This window comes from Penaeus monodon, chromosome 1 (genome assembly GCF_015228065.2).
Source record: "Penaeus monodon isolate SGIC_2016 chromosome 1, NSTDA_Pmon_1, whole genome shotgun sequence".
NCBI classification, from domain to species: Eukaryota; Metazoa; Arthropoda; class Malacostraca; order Decapoda; family Penaeidae; genus Penaeus; species Penaeus monodon.
Window position 1 is genome coordinate 63,256,397 of NC_051386.1, and position 19,079 is coordinate 63,275,475.

General features: G+C 34.9%; 1 protein-coding gene and 1 long non-coding RNA gene across 2 annotated transcripts; one reads left to right on the top strand and one right to left on the bottom strand.

Moving 5' to 3' along the window:
- Positions 1-602: 602 nt before the first annotated feature.
- On the bottom strand, positions 603-4,378 carry LOC119577439 (mannosyl-oligosaccharide glucosidase-like). The gene is given in 8 exon segments (XM_037925054.1): positions 603-2,129; positions 2,131-2,228; positions 2,231-2,314; positions 2,317-2,524; positions 2,749-2,801; positions 2,804-2,925; positions 4,041-4,066; positions 4,295-4,378. Coding segments are annotated over 8 exon segments (2,154 nt in total). The 3' UTR covers positions 603-650.
- An 11,984-nt stretch (positions 4,379-16,362) lies between these two features.
- Positions 16,363-16,665, top strand: LOC119575592. Its single transcript, XR_005228988.1, has 2 exons — positions 16,363-16,412; positions 16,597-16,665. It is a non-coding gene; the product is annotated as an uncharacterized LOC119575592 (long non-coding RNA).
- The last annotated feature ends 2,414 nt before the right edge of the window (positions 16,666-19,079 follow it).

Below are 19,079 nucleotides of genomic sequence, written 5' to 3' on the forward strand. Positions count from 1 at the left end.
CGGGGGTGCGTGGGGGGGGGTCTGGTATGGAAATGGTATGTAATGATATGTATGTGTCATGCAGGCTTTGGGGCTTGGTGTTTTAATTCATTTTTGATGTGTCCTTCCCTTTCTGCTTTTCGTTCATGATAGTGGCAAAGTTCAAGGAACACTTGCCTTGCGGTAGAAGAAAAAATAACAATAAGAATAGATTTTTATTTTATATAAAAAAAACAGCCATGAGTACTACAGACTCAAGAAAGTGCTCCTTCATCTACATAATCGCACAGAAACTCAAGAAAAAAGACCTCATAATTTGAATATTAAAAAAGATGAGAGAAAATAACAAAGGTGAAATAAAAATATCCAGGCTAAATCTCATTGCTATTAGTACATTGGTAATGAGTAATACCACATAATAACAATAACAAAATAATAAGTAAATAAATACAGTCAACACAGTTCTGACAATTTCTGTATTGTACAACTGCCATTCCACATTTTTTTTTTCAGTTTGCTTCATGTAAGAGCCAATATATCAACCACATAGAAAAAACATTACAAAATAATTTTTCTGTAGTAAAAAGTAGTACAGGAAAAAATGCCCACCTCCTATGAAGCGCAACAACAAACGTCGTTTTTAACAAGTGTCAAAAAAATTTTAGAAACTTTTAGAAAGTCTCCCCCATCATAAGTACAACAAGAGCTGACCATCCTGTGAACGGCCGACAGCCCTCCCCTCTGCCTGTCTTGTCACTGTAGTGCTCCCAGATGTAGCCCGTTCTTTTGTATTCCCGCACCACATTTTTGACAACATTCTCACGCAGGGATACATAAATCTCTCTGGCCAGCTCTTGGTGCGGCCCGTCCACGTTGCTGTAGTGATGCAGTGCCCTGACAGCCAGGTAGTTCATGTTGATCCAGATGGCCCCCCGCCAGTAGGGAGGATCATGCTCAGTGTTCCTCTTGTTGTATATGGGCGAGTTTTTGGCCAAAGACCGTAAGCCATATGGGGTCCAGAGAAGGTCCTGCCGCCTGAGGTCTTCCAGCACTTTTCCAAGCTTTGCAGAATATGGGTCAATAATCTGCAGAAATAGTGGGAAGAAACTGACATATCCAAAGGAATCAACAAATTTCAGTTTGGGGTCGCCATGAACTATGCGCTTCATTTCTGCATTCGGTGCGAGTTTCCTCAGCTCAAGATCATCCGTGTGAAGACCAAAGTCCATGTATCCATTGGCAGCATAAGACCAGTGAAGAGCATCCAACACATTGTTGTCTGAGAGGTACTTATAAGCATCATCAAAGCGGGTTGGATCCTTCTCAATGAGCCTCGCAATGTCAGCCATGAGCCCTGAGGCTAATGTCATCCAGCATCGGAGATCCAAGTGCCGCTCATCTGCCGTCGGGTGAGAAGCCCGAGGGTAGTCATCAAGCCCTGAGGTTAAAGTCTTCGGGTTCAGCTCCCGCAACGTCTTGGGATCTCGTCCACGCCACCTGTATGTACCTGGCATTTCACCCAGCTGTGTGGTGTTGAACCAGTTGTACCAAGCTCGCAACCTGGGCCACAGGTGACTCAGATATTCATAGTCGTCATCAGACAACTCTCTCTTGAATCCAGCCATCATGGAATGCAGCGTAAGGAGCAGCGTTGGAGGATTTGCATTCTTCCCTCTTTGAACTACAAACTCATCTGGGACTCTTGCTCTTGCCTCAACTCCCAGGATCTGCTCCCGGGGTATCCAGCCATCCCAGTTCATGAGGTCAAACCAGTGGCCAAGAATGTCCTGAGAGATTTCCCGGTCCCATTTTGAGATAAGCAGATTGTGGAAACCTTCATCCCACAGGAAGCCTCTTGGGAAGAAGCTACGGGAAGGCACTGCTGTGTAGAGAGGAGCCTTCCAGTAAGGGACAGGGTCACTGTTGTGTTCACCCAGCACCCTCGAGGCTCCATAGAAGTACCCAATGCCACCAATCATGTTGCTGAGAGCGGCCTTGGCAAAGCCAATCTCCTCTTCACTAAACCCTTTTGCCTCCATTGAGAATTTCTCTTCAAAGTCACTATGAAACTTCTTTTCATACAGACTGAGTTGCTCTGATAATGCTTCACCCATGAGCATATCAGGCCTCCTGAGGAAACTATCACTCTCAATACACTATGTCAACCTCAAAAGGCAACTCCCCCGTCACTTGAAACACTACAAAGTTGGGCTGCCGCAGCGTGTCCTCATGGCTGAACATCTCACCTGCCAGTCAATGTACTTGTCCTTCTCACTCTTGCCCTGGAAGACCCTCAGCCCCTTGTAAACGGTTTCCTTGAGCATATGCAGCCCATGTGCTTTGTACTGAGCAAGTGATGGTTAACAATCGTGCCGCTGGCATTGAGGACATGCATCCGGAATCCCCCCACGGAGTCTGAGATGCCCCTGAGTGAGCCTAAGGACTGACTCGTGCCGATCATGGGCTGTATCATTGCCTCTTTATCGTCAGGGTCTAAAGCTACATAATACAGTAGCGAAGCCTGTCCTCCAACGTGTCTCTTGGTCTGAAAGGGATTGTTATGTTTGTGGGATTATACAGTGTGCTTTCTTTATGTTCTACAGACTTGGTCTGTGTTCTCGCACCTTAACATGACTAATGCAGCTATCAAAACATTATCAGTGAATTCTCATGATATTATTAAAAGGTAAAACAGACTTACCTTTCCTATCTACCTCTACAAAGGGATTTATCGAGAGTGCATCATCATCATGCATAAAATATCCTTACCTTCGGCACTGCACTGATCCTTGCTGACCAGTCACCCCCATGCTGACCCCCAGTCTCTTGACGAAGCTCGTCTGCAGGATAACATTCTTGTCTATGATCTTCTGAATCCCAACATTCCTGCCATCATGCACTTCCCACCCATACTTAGGCAAGTCATCAGCCTGGTCGCACCAATGCCTGTAAGCAAGCAAAATAGGTTAACACTACTCTGTGAAATCTAGGAATACAATGCATGTAATGCATTTCTTATCTCAATAAAAAATCTAAACATGATTACAAAGTATATCCTTAATCACAATTAAGTCTAGCTGGAGTCTGTGAAATATCAAATTTTTTCAGTATCTTCTTCTCCAGTTACTCAAAAAGGTAAAGAAGCAAAGTAAAGGAAACAGAACTGAAGTACCCTAAACTCTCAACTGAAGCATACTATTACAGATTTCATGAAGAATGCATTTATCAAAAGATGATAAAACAGACATTATCAAGGGTTAATCCAAATATAATGAGGAACCATCTTTAGAGACTCCAGCACATACTTTCAAAATAATAATCATAATACTTTCAGTGATGAATGGGGTCTGCAGAGACTGTCAGACTTCCGTGACTGTAATCAGGCTGCTTATGTGAGTTTCATATGTTTGTACTGTATGCCTCTGATACATGCAAGAAACAATTTCCATCAGTGTGTTATTTGTGAGATGATTAAAGAATATCTCAATATGTTTATGTTTTCTTCTTATCTTAATATTGAAAATGAAGGATTTTATACAAATCTAAAAATGTTTTTTAGAAACAAAAATACTACTGTGTTTTATTTTGGGATAGAGATTATCTTCTTAAAAAAAAGGGATTTTTCCCAAAAGAAGTTACAATTACCTCAAAAAAACCCCCCAAAAAAATCATCCCAAAAACCCCAAGCATGTTATTTTGGAAGTGTCCGGGAAACCAAACCACATGGGGCCCCGGGGGAAACAATGGAGGGTTGGGTGCCGCCCCTGGGTTTCCCCCCCGAAGTACACTCCGGGCCTGGGGCGTCCCCCCATTTAACCTCTCAGGTGACCCAAACCCCTGACTTGCCCCCAAAACCCTTTTTAAGCCCGGGTTTATTGTTTTTTAGGTTTGAAAAAGGGATGGAGAAAGTTAGTTTTTTTTTGGGGGGTTTTGAACCCCAATTGTTTAGTTTTTTTTTTTATATATATTTTTTTTTTTTAAAATATTATCTCTTTCTTTTTTTCTTTTCCCCCTTCAATTATCATTCTCTTTTTTTTCCCCTTACTTCTTCTATCTCCCACAGTTTCGAGACTCCTCCAAACCGGGCCTTTTAGAAATAAAAATTTGAAACCCATATGCCAAAAGGGTCATCCCCTTCGCAGCTGATTTTGGGGGTTTTTGACCCTGGTTTCCATTTTACCTAGTAAGGAATACCCAAAAGCCAGTATCACAATCCCCGCAAAAACTCATGAAAGAGCAGCGTGGGGACCCCACCCATGGCCCCCGACCTGTTCGGCGCTTCCCCCCCCTCCTGAAGAGGGGTTGAGTTACAAACCCTCGGGCATAGTCTGGGCATGGTAAGATCCTGTTGAGACTGCATGGGCCGGATTTTGGCCCCCTTGCTCTGCGTTGCGCCCATTTGGGGTTTTTTCAGGTTTAACGTTTTTGAAAACCGGAAAAATTTTATCATGGGAAAAATGGTAATCTCAACCACTAAAAAATCTCTTAAAATGAAAAAAAGGGGATGAAAATTTTGCAAGTTTTTTTCCCAAATATTCCAATTAAATTTTCTTTCGTTAAGAGAAAAACAGACGGAAAAATTAAGGGGAAAAAAATTTAAAAACGGAAAAACATCGCCCAAAAGAAAAAAAACAACAAACGGGATGGGGGGGCGAAATAAGAAAAAAAAAATCCCAGACACATGCATAGAAAGAAACGAGAAATCCCAAAGAGAACAGAACCAGAAAAGTGCCAAAAAATTTTCCAAATAAAACCGAGGTTTCCCCTTTAAAAAACCCCCCCCCAAGAGTAAGCCAGCCGGGGGTCAAATAAAAAAAAAATCACAGCAAATTTCCCCTTACGTCATCAGGATCCGTACTCGGACGTGATGATATGGGGCATTTTCTGCCTGACGCTTGCCTTCCCGAGGGTATTTAAAAGTTAAAAAAAATCCAATTAAAAAAACATTAGCAAAGGGCGACAGATTTTTTTTCATCACTAGCCCTTTTGTTATAAAAAGAGATTTTTTGGGAAGGGGCCCAAAAGGAATTTTTTTATATTCTATTTCCCCAAGAAATTTAATTTTTTTTAAAAAGCTCACACCCAAAGTTCACAGAATTACAATTTAAAAAAAACTGCAACCCCTTTCCCCTTTTAACCAACGCACCAAAATCACAAACTGGGTTTTGACAGGGTTTGTCCCCTTTGAATAAATTTCTTGGGGTTAAAAAAATATGCATTTAGTGTGGGATATTAAAAACTTACTTTAAAAAGCAATACCCCCAGGGTAGAAAAAAAGTCCCTTTTTTTACAAAAACTAAAACGCAACTCAAGGCAAAATTTTAAAATTTGGGGCACGCTTTTGGCGCGCTCACTGTCAAAATTTTGGTACCGTTCCTTAAAAACAATTTCGAGCCAAGGATGGTAGTTAAATAAGGGGAAAAAGTTTCACAGAAAAAAAAAAGGGGGAGAATAATCAAAAAATGCCAAAAAAAAACAACCCAAATTTAGAAAAACCTTTTAAAAGGCCCCAAATTTCGAAACACTTCCTGAAATTAAACCCAAAATCAGCAAAAAACTACGGGGAAATATTTGTCCACGGAGACGGGATCAACAAAAGACAAAATGCAAATACAGAAAAAATACCCAAACAAAAAGAACAGGGAACAAATAAACAGATAAATAGTCACAAATTTCCCAACAAAGCAAAACAAAAACAAAACATGAGTAGGAAAACCTAAAAAAAAAATGAAAAAAAGAAACCCAAAAAACAAAACAAACACAGAAAGAAAACAAAATCAAGCACAACATAACAAGACCCTTTTTTTTTTTCTTTTTTTTTTTTTTTTTTTGATAACTCACTCTCTCTACCTTTCTTTTCCTCTCTCTCTCTCTCTCCCTCCTTCCTCTCCCTCCTCTCTGCTTTTTTTGTTTACGTCTTTGTTTACGTGTTTGTTTACGTTCCCGCGGGCGCCACGTGCTGTCCTCGGCCGCCGATCAGCTGGGAGCGGCCGCCGAGCCTCGCCATGACGTCGCCGGGTTTGGCAGCCTGATGGCGACGCACAGGTGGCCCAGCACTGGCCACGCGTTGCCATGGCGACGGCGAGGCGAGAAGTTGGCAGCGCTGGGGATGATGCTTTGCTATGGTAACGGGGACGCCGGTGACTGGGAGGCGTTTGGGCGACATCGATGCTCTGTGTGGGGTGTGGGGTGTGTGTGTGTGTGGTGTTGTGTGTGTGTGGTGTGTGTGTGTGTGTGTTGTGTGTGTGTTTTTGTGTTTGTGTGTGTGGCGGCGCGTGTGGTGCGTGCGCGTGGGGTGGGGAGGGTTTGGAGGATGTATAGATAGATAGATAGATAGTTTTTTACATATCGCGGAAAATTAGAATATATGATATATGCTACGTATGAATAATGATGAGTAGGTAAATGTGGGTTATTTTTATGACTACTGAACATTGTTAATCTGCATTTGAAGCATATTGTTTCTTCTTTTAAGGGGGAAAGGCTACGGGGTGTTTCTGCATCTATCGAGGTTGGGGAGCAATCCAAAAGGCAGCGGGATTTGGGGCATCCCTGCGAAGCTTCCTAATCTGGTGGTGAACATGAGATGGAACCCCTGGACGACAGAAATCTTTTTGGCATTGCAGCTCAGCATTCTAGGAAAGGGTGCTTGCTCTCTCCGCTAAGACGTATCAGAAACCAGCTACTAAAGAACCGGGAAACCCAAAGAAATCGGGATTATTAGTGGTTTTTAAAATTTTCTGTGCCTTTCACCACTTCGTCATCCAAGTTTCCCCCTTCACGGAAAAAGGGAGAGAGGTCAAAAAATTTTTGCACAACCCCTTAGAAAATCATTGGTAACTTTGCATGAGCCCCAAAATTTCTACTCGCGACAATATGACAGCTGTATCAATCCCCTGTATAATAATGGAATTTCGTGTATAGTTTAAAAAAGTCACAAATTTATATGAAAATTTACTTTAAAAACTTTATATTCTACGCCCCCCCCAAAAAAAAAACCCCTACATAGAACCAAGCCTAAATAGACGCGAAGGTTAAGTGTAAAGATCCCTGTTCTTCTCTAAATTTTCAGGATTGACCCCAACGTTTTTTCAAAAATTGCGGGAAAAATACGGGACGAGCTGTCTCCAAAAGTCGGGCCGGGATGTGCTGGCATTATAAGGTCACGGGTTTTTTTCCCAATACGTTCCTACTCCCTACCCTCGGGAAAAACTCGGGCGGCTTATCCACTCACCCCTGGAAAAGGCCTTTAATTTTTAGGTCGGATCAAGACCAGGATCCACGCTTCAGCGAAAACCCACTAGTCACACCCAATAGGAAATGTTAAGCTGATTCCCGGGAATTTGATAGGGTATCTGAAAAATAAAGTACATGAAAAAAAGGGGCCCAATTCCATATTTGGCAAGGCATTGAAAAACGTGGTTTTTGAAAATCCTGGACCAAAAAAATATTCCTAAAAGGGGGGGGTTTTTTTGGCTTGCTTCCCCCCGGGGGTTTCCCCCCCTTTAAGGGGAACTTTATCGGAAACCAAAAAGGCTTACTGAAAAGGGGGGGGAAACCGGGGGAAAAGACCAAGCTCGGGTTTAATTTTAAAGTTGTTTTTCAAAAAAAAAAAAAAAAAAAAAAAAAAAAAAAAAAAAAAAAAAAAAAAAAAAAAAAAAAAAAAAAAAAAAAAAAAAAAAAAAAAAAAAAAATTTTTTTTTTTTTTTTTTTTTTTTTTTTTTTTTTTTTTTTTTTTTTTTTTTTTTTTTTTTTTTTTTTTTTTTTTTTTCTGTGCCACCCCAAATTCCACCCAAGTTTTTCACGTAATAGAAAGGTCAAAAAATTTTTGACAAGCCTTAAAAAACCCCTTGGGTAAACAGCTGAGCACCAATTTCTGAGCGACAATTACAGCTTAGTAAAATCTTTTAAAGGTAATATGGGTCACAAAATAAAAATTATTTTTTAAAACAAACAGAAAAAAAAAAGCCCAAAAACCAACCTAAATTTACCAAATTTAATTAAAATTATCCCACTTCTCTCTCATCTTTCAAAAAACCCTTTTCAAAAAATTCTAATATACACTTCACCCAATCTCCTTTCACTTTCAATCATGGTTTTTCCATATTTCCACACTCCCTCGGAAACCCCTCACCATCACACTAAACCTTTTTTATTTCATCAAACCAATCCACATCACGGAACCTCTAGCAACCCAAAAAATTTAAACTGTTCCAAATTAAAAAACAGTATTAAAAACACCAATTTGGCAACTAAAACTGGTTTTAAACCCTACTAAAAAAATAAAAACCCAAAATTTATCCGGTTTAACCCCCTTGTTTATTTAAAGGGGAAAATTTTCCCCCAATTGAAACTAAGCCCAATCTTTCTAAAATGGCCCGAAAACTGTTCCCCTTTTTGCTCCAAGTTCCCCCCTAAAGAATTTTAACCGAAAAAAAGGGTTGGCAAATTGCCATAAGGTTAAAATTGAAAAGCCCCTAAAGATTAAAAATTATAAAAATTTTCCCTAAAAAGTCAGCTTTAAAAATTTCAAGGTTTAGGAAAAAAAAAGTACTTTAATTTTACAAAAAAAAAAGAAAAACGACTTTTAAAACATACTTTTCCAAACCTCAATAATTTATCTTTTTTCACTTTATTATAAAATTAAAACAAAAAATACAAAAACAACATACTCCCCACAATCACCTCTTCCAAAATTTTTATCAATAAAACATATAATATTGAAGCCTTCCAAAAACCCAAAATTTTACCTTACAATATTAAAAAACCCTTGAATAATGGAAATTAAAGTTAAAAATTGGAAAATAAAGAAAAATTTTAAATTTTTTTTTTTCCAATTTAAATTTTGAAAAAACATATTCCTTTTATGTATAATTTTGGGGAAATTTTTTTTTCCCTTTTTTCTTTTTTAAAAACCCGGATCGGGGTAATCTTTGAAAATCACAAATTTTTTAAAATAAAAAATTACTTTTAATTTGAGGCAAAAAACAAAATTTTTTAGATTTACAAAAAAAAAATTTAAATAAAAATAAAAATACTAAAACCATTCTTTTCCCTGGTAGATATCTGTTTAATTTTATTAAAAATAAAAAAAAAAATCAAAAACCTACTCAATCCAAGAAAAATCTAGGCTTAATTATTAAAACCCCCTAAAATTCATTAACAAATTCGCCTCGGTTTATAAGGGAAACTGTGATTAAAAATTATCAAAAAAAAGAAAAAAATTGAAAAAAAGAGAAAAAATTGCTCTTTAATAAAACTATGTTCTTATCTCTTTTTTAAGGGACTGGGGGTTTAGTATTTTTTTTGGAAAAAAAAAAAAAATGTATAAATTGGAAGGGAAAAAAAAAAATATTAATTTACAAAAAAATAAAAAAATAAATACTAAAACATTAAAAAATTTTTTATAATCAACATTTTTAATTTTTTTTTCATCCCACATAAACAAAAAGCATTACCTAGTTTCTTTAAATTTTTAAAACAATCGCCTACATTTTTAAAAAGGGGGTTTTGATTCTTTTCAAAGGGAATAAAAACTTCCAAACCATTTTTTAACCCCCATAGGGAAGTTTTTAACAAGTTAAAAAAAAAAAAATTTGGGGAGGGAGAATTTTCCCCCTTTTAAAAAAAAAAATGATATTTAAATAAAAAAAAATAAAAATTACCCATTCCCCTACAAAAGAATTTTGAGAAAAAAAATTTTCAAAAATTAAAAATTGCATAAAAAAAAAAAATCCAACCCCATTCTGACCCCCAAAGGGAAAATAAAAGCTCTTAAGAAAAAATAAAAAATTGCCATTATATGGGTAAAAAAAAAAAAAAATGCTCCAAGTTTAGAAAAAGTAGGAAAAAAAAAAAAAGGAGAAAAAAATACAAAAATTGGGGGGGAATGAGTTTAAGTAAGATGATTTATTGTTAAATTTCTTTAAAAAAAGTACCAAAAAAAAGAAAAAAAAGAAGGAAAAATACCCCTTAAAAAAAAAATTAATTTTTAGCAGTTTTGGGAAAAAGTAAATATCTCATTTTCAATTTTTTTGGAATACAGTACCAAAAAACCACTTAAATGACAAAAAGTTTTAAAAATTTTTTCTCAAAAAAAAAGAAATACTTCCCTTTCTTCCCTTTTTTTTTTCATTTTTTAAAAAAAAATTTTCTTTCAACATAGGTACGATACAAAAAATATATATTAGTTTTAAATAAAAAAAAAAACATCTTCAGCCTAAAAACTATATCTCCTCTTCCTCCTCCTCCCCTTTTTTTCTGGGTTTTTTGCAGGGCCAGTTGCAGTGCTGAAAGGGGAACCCCCTCCTCTCTCTAAACAGCCCGCCTCCTCCCCTTCATCAGCTGGGTATTTTTCTGGATTGGCGCAGTTGCAACGTTGGGTGTATTGCATTCTCCCGGAAATGAAAAAAAAGGATTTTTAATAATTTTTTTTGGGTTTATATGATTTTTTTTTGGATGTTAGTTTTTGTTGGTTGGGAGGTGAGGCTGCAAGTACTGCAAAGGAAAAAACCCAGTCTGAGTGTGAAAGCATGTTTGTGTCTGTGTGGGTGATAAAAAATACCTTTTCTGTCTAGTATCAATAAAGGGGGTAATTTCTATTCCCTTTTAGTAAGACTGAAAATTCGGTAAATTTTTAGCGATAATATTTGTTTCACCTTAAAAACAAACCCTTACAACTAATAAAGCCTTTTAAAAGAATTTTCTATTTTAAATGACACTATTAAACTGACTCCCTCTATTAAAAATTTTATAATAAAAAAAATCCCCTTTTTTTACAAAATTACACTCTACTGCAAAAAAACCAAAAAAAACTAGACTATTTGGAAATGGGTTTTCCCTTTTATTTTGCAATCTGAACAAAAGACTTTTAAAGTTAAAAGGACGATATCAAATCCCTCTTAGTCTAAAAAAAATAAATGAAAAGGGAGGAAACCTATGAAGAAATAAAGGAACAAGTTCCCCTTTCAGGCTCTTGCAAACTGCTTCGGCGGGACGTTTTGCCCTTTAGAGCCTTGGTGAGTGCGCCAGCACTTGCCCCAGAGGTCGGCTTGCGGGGTCTCAAAAGGGATTCTTGGTGGACAGAGACTTGCTTCCCAGGTCCAGCCTTGTTTACGCCCCGTTTCCCCCGTGGAAATTTTCATTTTCCCCTTTGGCGAATTTGGGCCCACTTTTCTTCCTTCAGTAGTTTTTTTTTTTTGGCTTTTTGATTTCTTTTTGAAAGGCAAGTGTGTGTCTTGCAATAATTATGTTTTGGTTGAAAATCTTTAGGGGCTACAAACAAGTTACCATTTTTTAGACAGCAATTTAATAAAAAGGGTAGGCAAAATATCAGACCAAAATTTTAAAAAAACCTTTAAAAAACCTGAAAACAAAACTTCTGCCTCCCCTTTTACTATGCCATTTCCAGGCGGATCAGAGTCTGCCGGACGCCCCGCCCCCCCCCCGCAAAAAACCGACGGAGATTTTCCTTTCTTGCTCTATTGATGTCCACTCCATTCACCATAGCCAGGGGGGCAGAGGGCAATGAAGGGGCTCCAGGACCATCAAGTTAGTCTTTCTCTCCCCCCTAACCCACTGAGAAAAGCCCTTTTCTAAACCTTCTCCGACAGCCCCTGCTCCTGTCATAACTCGCTCCTTTTTTAAGTTTAATAATTGCAAGGTTTATTTTATGGTAAAATAAAGAAAATTGTCAATGAAAAGGGTTTTTAAACTGTCAAAATATCAAAATGGGAAACCCTTACCACTTCACTTACTGCCCCAGTTTTTTGAAAAATTCTTCTCTGAAAAACGTTCTCTTTGGTGTATATTTTCCCGGGACGTGAGGCCTCTAATTAGATAATGGCCAAAAGGGGCTGACGCCCAACAGTCACCTGATGCACCTGGGGGCAGGGGCTCCTCCACTTTTTTGCTTTTCCTGGGACTCCCCCCTCACGACTCGGGGACTCCCTTTTCCATTATTTCCCCTGGGTATTCTCCTGTATTTTTTGTCCCGGGAATTTCCCCCTTCCTCTCCCTTGGCAAAAAGGGGCCCCTGCATTCCCCGCTCCAGGCGAAGAAATCCGGGCGGGGGTTCGGGATCCCCAGCGGCTTCGGGGGCAAGAGGGGGATGGGGAAGCGCGTTCACCAGAGGCCTTTTTTCCAAAACAGGTAGGGAAATGGTCGGTGAACGGGGGATGGAGTTGACGTGAGGTGGATGGGGACAGGTTTTTGAGAAAAGGGAAATTCTTGCACTGTCCGCGGGAAACTGAAACATGCCCCAAAAAGGGCTGGTTATCACCCGGGGAGAGAAAGCGCACTTCGGGAAAAAATACGAAAACCCTCAAAATTAGCTGCTTTCTCTTAATTTCCTTTGGATTTACTTTAATATTTGGGAATTTTAATGAAAGAAAGACGGGGGAAAAGTAGGGGATAAGGTGAGGAGGAGGAGGAAGAGAGTGGGAGGGACAGAAAAAAATGGTAAACAATGTGAAAAGCAGCTAATAAAAAAATTTTTTAAAAGTGAAAATAATGAAAAACGGGGAACTATTTTGGCAAAATCTTTTCAGTAAAATTTTTATTTTTAATATAAAAAATAATTTTTGTATTTTCACTGTATGTGCACTAAAGAAAATTCTTAACATCACTCCCGGTGCAAAAAAATAAAATAAAAAAGGGAAACACCTTGTGAAATTTTTTTAAATTTTCATCTTTTGAAAGGGAAACCCCGTGAATCTGCACCACATAAAGAAGGCCTTCGAACCCTTCCCTTTGAAAACCCCCGCTCACCCCAAGTAATGCCCAAGTTGGGCCGGGAAAAGGGGTTTGGCATCGAGGGGGGGCGTCGTCCCCAAAAGAGGTTGTCTTTCCAGGCCTCCGTAGGGATGAAGGGAATTTTGGCTGTGCTCCCCACTCCGGAAACCCCCAATCTCAACGGGGACGACTCCCCCGCGCAGGGTTCGTAGGGTTTTGGTCTTATTTCAAATGGGCTTGGGGTTTTTGGGTCTTTTTAAAACTTAATGGATTTTAAGGCTTGCAGGATTTTTATAGGGTTTTATGGAACTTTTGGGTTGGATAGGAGGTTGGGAATATCACTTCATATTCAACAATATATTAGTTTTGACTGGGCTTCTTCCCGGAAACCCATGATCCAATTTAAAGGTTTTTTGGAACATGATAAAAAATGACTATTCTCCATAGTATAGGGTTCCGCAAAATATAAATCAACCCCCTTTCAATCACAGAATTCTGCAAAAAAAATCTACAGCAAAATCCCAAAAATTTTGGATGTTTAATTGTCCTTTTTGCCCTGCCTCTAAAAGAAACTATCAAAACAAAAACAAACGTACACTGCTGTTTTACCCTGTTTCAAAAATGTCTGAGGGTTCATGGCCCCAGGGGGAGCTCGGGGGCGTGGGGGGTCAAATCCACTCCCCTGCCTAAACCAGCGGAAACCCTCTATAAAAAAGAACTTTGTATAATAAATATTTGTACATATACCAAAATGGTAAAGTAGGCAAACAATTTCCTAATCAATTTAAAAACTTAATAATCAGCAAACTTTCTTTTAATAATATATATATATAAATATATAAATTAAAAATAATAAATTAAAAAAAAATATATTAAAATATTTATAATATAATAATATAATATTTAAAACAATAATATACAAATACTTAATCAATATAAAATACAAATATTTTAATATTAAACCAAATTAAAATATAATCCCCTATATATATACAATATTAATTACACATATAAAAACAATATTATAACAAATAAAATTATATATAATAATTATAATTAAAATATTTTTATATATTTTATAAATATTTTAATTTTATATAATTTTTAAAATTAACACACCACACAACCATAAAATATTACAATAATATAACATATTAATACATTAAATATAACATATATAATATTACAATATATAATACATATATATATACAATATATATTAAAAATATTTTTTCATATATATTAACCCCTTTTATTAAATTAATTTTATCTATTATAATTAAATATATATATCATATTATATATAAATTATATATAACATATATATAAACAAAATAATAGACTAATATATGACATATATATTAGACATATATATATATACATATTATATACATATAATTTAAAATAAATATACACACACAACAATAATATAATAATATGATATATATATAAAAATTTAAAATATAATAATTTTAAATAAAAAATATAAAATAAAAAAATATAAAATAAAATTATATAATATATTTAAATATAAATATAATAAGAAATAATAAAAAAATATAAATAATATAATAATATATATAGATATAATATATATATATATATGAAAATAAATATTTTTATATATAAAAATTTTATAATATAAAAAAATAAAAAAATTTTATAATAATAAAAATATATAATATTATATATTATACTAATTAAATTTTTATATATAAATTTTATTTTAATTAATATATAATAATAAATATGGAAAAATAAATAATAATTTTTATATATTATATATATATTTAATAATTATATAATTTATTTTTAAAAGATAATATAAAATATTTTATAATTCTTTATATATTATATATAATATATATATATTTATATAATATATATTATATATAATAATATATTTTATATATATTTTAATATATTTTATATAAAATAATTTTTTTTGATAATTTTTTATTATATTTTTAATTTTTTATATATTTATATTATATTTAATTTATTATATTATTTTTAATATTATATATATATGTAATTTGGGTTTTATATATATATATATTTTATATATAAATTTTTATATATTAATATTATATTTTATATTATATATTAATGTTTTATTTTGTTTTTTTGTATAATTATATTTTATAAAATTTATATATTATATATTATTTTATTTTTTAAAATATTTTTATATTAATAATTTATATTTATATTTTTATAAGAATATTTGTTTTTTTTTTAAAATTATTAATTTTTATTTTAATTTATATTATATTTTTATAAAATTTTTTTATAATTTTTAATATATAAAATATAATTTAATATAATAAAGGGAAATAGGGGTTTAAATTTTGTTTTAATTGAAGGATAAAATTTTTTAATTTAAATTTTTTGTTAAATTTTATTGTAAAATGTTATTTTTATGTTTGGGAATATTATAAATAAATATTATTATTAAAAAAAAATTGAATTTTAAAATAAAAAATTAAATTTTTTTTTTATTTTAAATTAAAGAAAAAATTGCTTAATTAGTTTTTGAATTTTTGAATTTTTTTTTACCATTTTTTAAAATTTACAAAAGTTTAAATAAAATCCCCTTTTTAAAAAAGGGTTTTTCCGGAAAACCGCCTTTTGGGGGGTGGGGGTCGCCCTCCCTTTCCCCAGTCCCAGGGGCCTTAAAACCCAACCCTTTTTTGGAAAACCCCCGCAGTGTAAATTGGTTTTGGGGTTTTGGGGTTTCAAGAGGCAGGGATTTTGGGGCCCTAGGAAGCCCTGGCCCAAATTTTGGGGCGAAATTTTGCAAAATTTAGGAAAATTTTGGGGTTTTTGTTGCGGGGATAAAAAGAATATTAAATTTCATTTAAAAAAAAATTGAAAATTTTTTCACAAAAGGGCCTTTTTTATTAATTTTATTTTTAAGAAAATTTTTTTAGCCTTTTCAAATAAATTTTCCCATTTAAAATTTTTGTCCTTTCCCCTTTTTCCTTTTTATTTAAACTTTTTTTTCCCCCCAAATTCCATAAAAGTTTCCCAAAAAAAATTTTCCCCCCATAACTTTTTTTTTTTTTTTTTTTTTTTTTTTTTTTTTTTTTTTTTTTTTTTTTTTTTTTTTTTTTTTTTTTTTTTTTTTTTTTTTTTTTTTTTTTTTTTTTTTTTTTTTTTTTTTTTTTTTTTTTTTTTTTTTTTTTTTTTTTTTTTTTTGGGGGGTTTTTTCCCCGGGGGGACTTTTCCCAAAAGAAAAAAGGGGGGAAATTTTGGGCTTTTAAAAATTGCCCCTTTTTTTTTTTCCTTTTTTTTTTTGGCCCTTTTAAATTTTAACCCCAAAACCCCCCCTTTGGGAAAAAAAAAAGGGGGACAAAGGGAAAAAATTTTTTTCTTTTTTTTCCTTTTTTGGGGGGGGGGGGGGGGGGGGGGGGGGGGGGGGGGGGGGGGGGGGGGGCCCCCCCCCCCCCCCCCCCCCCCCCCCCCCCCCCCCCCCCCGGGGGTTTTTTTTTTTTCCCCCAAAGTTTTTTTTTTTTTGGGGGGGGGCCCCCCCCAAGCCCCAACAGCTGGGGGAGCAGGTTCTTCGTCTGCCCGCTGAGCTATGGTGACTGAGTGGACCATCAACCTAGATGACAAGAAGCTCGAAACTCTCCGCGGTTTCTGCGGGGGTGGACTGTCCGGCAGACTCTGATCCCAGCCTGGAAGTGAGCAGTAGTAAGGTGAGGCAGAAGTTTATGTTGTCAGAGTTCTTAAGTGTTTTTGAAAGTTGTGGTCTGATATTATTGCCTCCCCATTTTGTAGTTAAATTGCTGTCAAAAATAATGGTAATCTTGTAGCTGTAGCCTCTAATGATTGATCAACCAGAAAGCATAATTATTGCAAGACACACACTTGCACTTGCAGAAAAAGAAATCAACAGCCAAGAAAAACAAAAAACTACTGAAGGAAGAAAAGTGGCACAACTTCGCCAAGGAGAAGATGAAATTGCCATGGCCAGAGCGGGGCGTAAGCAAGGCTGGGACCTGGGAAGCAAGTCTCTGTCCACCAAGAAGTCCCTTGTGAAGGGACCCCGCAAGCCAGACCTCTGGCGGGCAATTTGTGGTCGTCACTCACCAAAGGCTCTAAGGTAAAAACTGCCCCCGCCGAAGAGTTTAGCAAGAGCTCTGAAAGGGTAAGCTTGTCCCTTTATTTCTTGCATAGGTTTCCTCCTTTCTCATTATTTTATGTAGACTATATGAGGGTATTAGATATCAGTCCTTGAAAACTTAGAATGTCTTTTGTTCAAGATTGCAATATAAAAGGAAATCCTATTTGCCAAATAGTTAGTTTGTCTGTGTTTATTTGCAGTGAGTGTATATGTGTAAAAGCAGGGTATTTTTTTTATTATAATATTGTAATAGAGGCATTTGCTAGTTTAATAGTGTCATTTCAACAATATGAAACATGTCTTAACAGGCTTCATTAGTTGTAAGGTTATTTTTTTAAGGTGAAACAAAATTATCGCTAATATTTTACCGAAATTTTACAGTCATTACTAAAGTGTAATAGAAATTACCCCTTCATTAGCACTACTAGACGGGAAAAGGTATTAATTTATCACACACACACAGACACAAACATGCTTTCACACTCAGACTGGTTTTTCCTTTTGCAGTACTTGCAGCCTCACCCCCCAACACAAACACATAAATTTCATCCAAAAACATCATATAACCAAAATTAAGATTATTAAACTCCTTTCTTTTCATTATCCGGAGAAGTGGGAATACCACCGAACTGTTGCAACTGCGAACCAGATCCAGAAAAGAATACCGTCAGCTGATTTAAGGAGAGGAGAAGCGGGCTGTTTGAGAGAGAGGAGGGGGTTACCTTATCAGCACTGCAACTGAGCCGTGCAACAAACCCAGAAAAAATGGAAGAGGAGGAGGAAGAGGATGATATAGATATTTAGGCTGAAGAATGTTTTTTTTTATTTATAGATACATATATATATGATTTTTGTACTCGTACCTATGTTGTAAAGTTTTAAAACTTTTTTTTTTTTGTAAAGATGGTTTTTTCTTTTTTTCATTATAAATGATAGATTTTGATCACTGGTATTTCAGTAATTGGAAATATAGGAAGATATTACTTTTATTAATTTTTGACCTAAGAATTAAAAGGTTGGACAGTGTCAAATCATTTACAGTCTGTAGTCATTTTAAACGTGGTGTTGGTACTGTACCTCCTCCCAAAAGAAATTGTAACAATGGGGGACTCCATCTTCACGTTTCATGAAACTGCATAAATCCTCCAGATTCTTGTTATAGGGGTTGATTTTTCCTCTTTTTTTTTTTCTTTTTTCATCGGTACTTTGATTCTAAACTCGGAAGCTTTATTTACAAAATAAGTGGCATCAGTTATCTCTTAGAAGGCTTCAGTCCTGCTCAGATATGTCTTGTATTTTTTTTCTCCCATTTATGCATATTATTTAAAGAATTCCATCACTTTCTCTCCAAAATCATATGAGTTAGCATTTGTAATACTCTATTCATGATAAACTACCTCACTATCAACTGCGGACTAATTCTCTCTATTTTTCTCTGTGGGAAGAACGCTTGTTATATCTCCCTAATTGGGGCTCAGAAATGGGCTTTGGAAGGTTGTTAATTCTTTTTTATGCAAAGCTTTTTTACTTTGTTAGTTGTCAGAAAAGTGTTACTTTTATGAGCAGAGGTAAACTTGCTTTTTTTGTGATGTGGGAATGAGAGATTATAGGGTTGGATATATTTTTAATGTATTTAAAGTATCATTTTTTATTTTTTGTAAAGAGTAGGTATATAATTTTCCCCCCGCATTCACTACATTTTTTTTTTTTTTTTAAACTTTTGAAATACTAAAAACACAGTTCCCTGTAGTAGGAAGTATAAACAAAAATATGTTTGTATCATCAAGAAGCACCAGCTCTTTTTCATGTTCCTTTAAGAATGATAAATGTTAATCACAGCTACTACCTCTTTAAAACCAGTAGGGGAATCCTTGTTAGTGGAAATAAAAGCTGTCTAATGAATAACTAGATGCCTAGATGCTTTTCTTGGAAAAACTGAATGTAGGTTTTTGAAAGTTCATGCAAATAAAAAATTTGATCAAAATTAAACAGGACTGTATTCCATCCACAAAGTAAAAATTGTCAACTTAGATTTTATGTATTTATTATTATTATTATTTTTATGTAGAGGATCATCAATATTTAGGTGGTTTATCTGCCTTCACAATTAGAGTGACATTGATATCCAGTTTTATTTTCACAGAAAAGCTCAGGTGATTTTCATAGATTACCCATCCATGTTGCCTTAAATGCCACCAGAGATAGAGAATCATAAAGTCTATACTATATAAATGAGCAT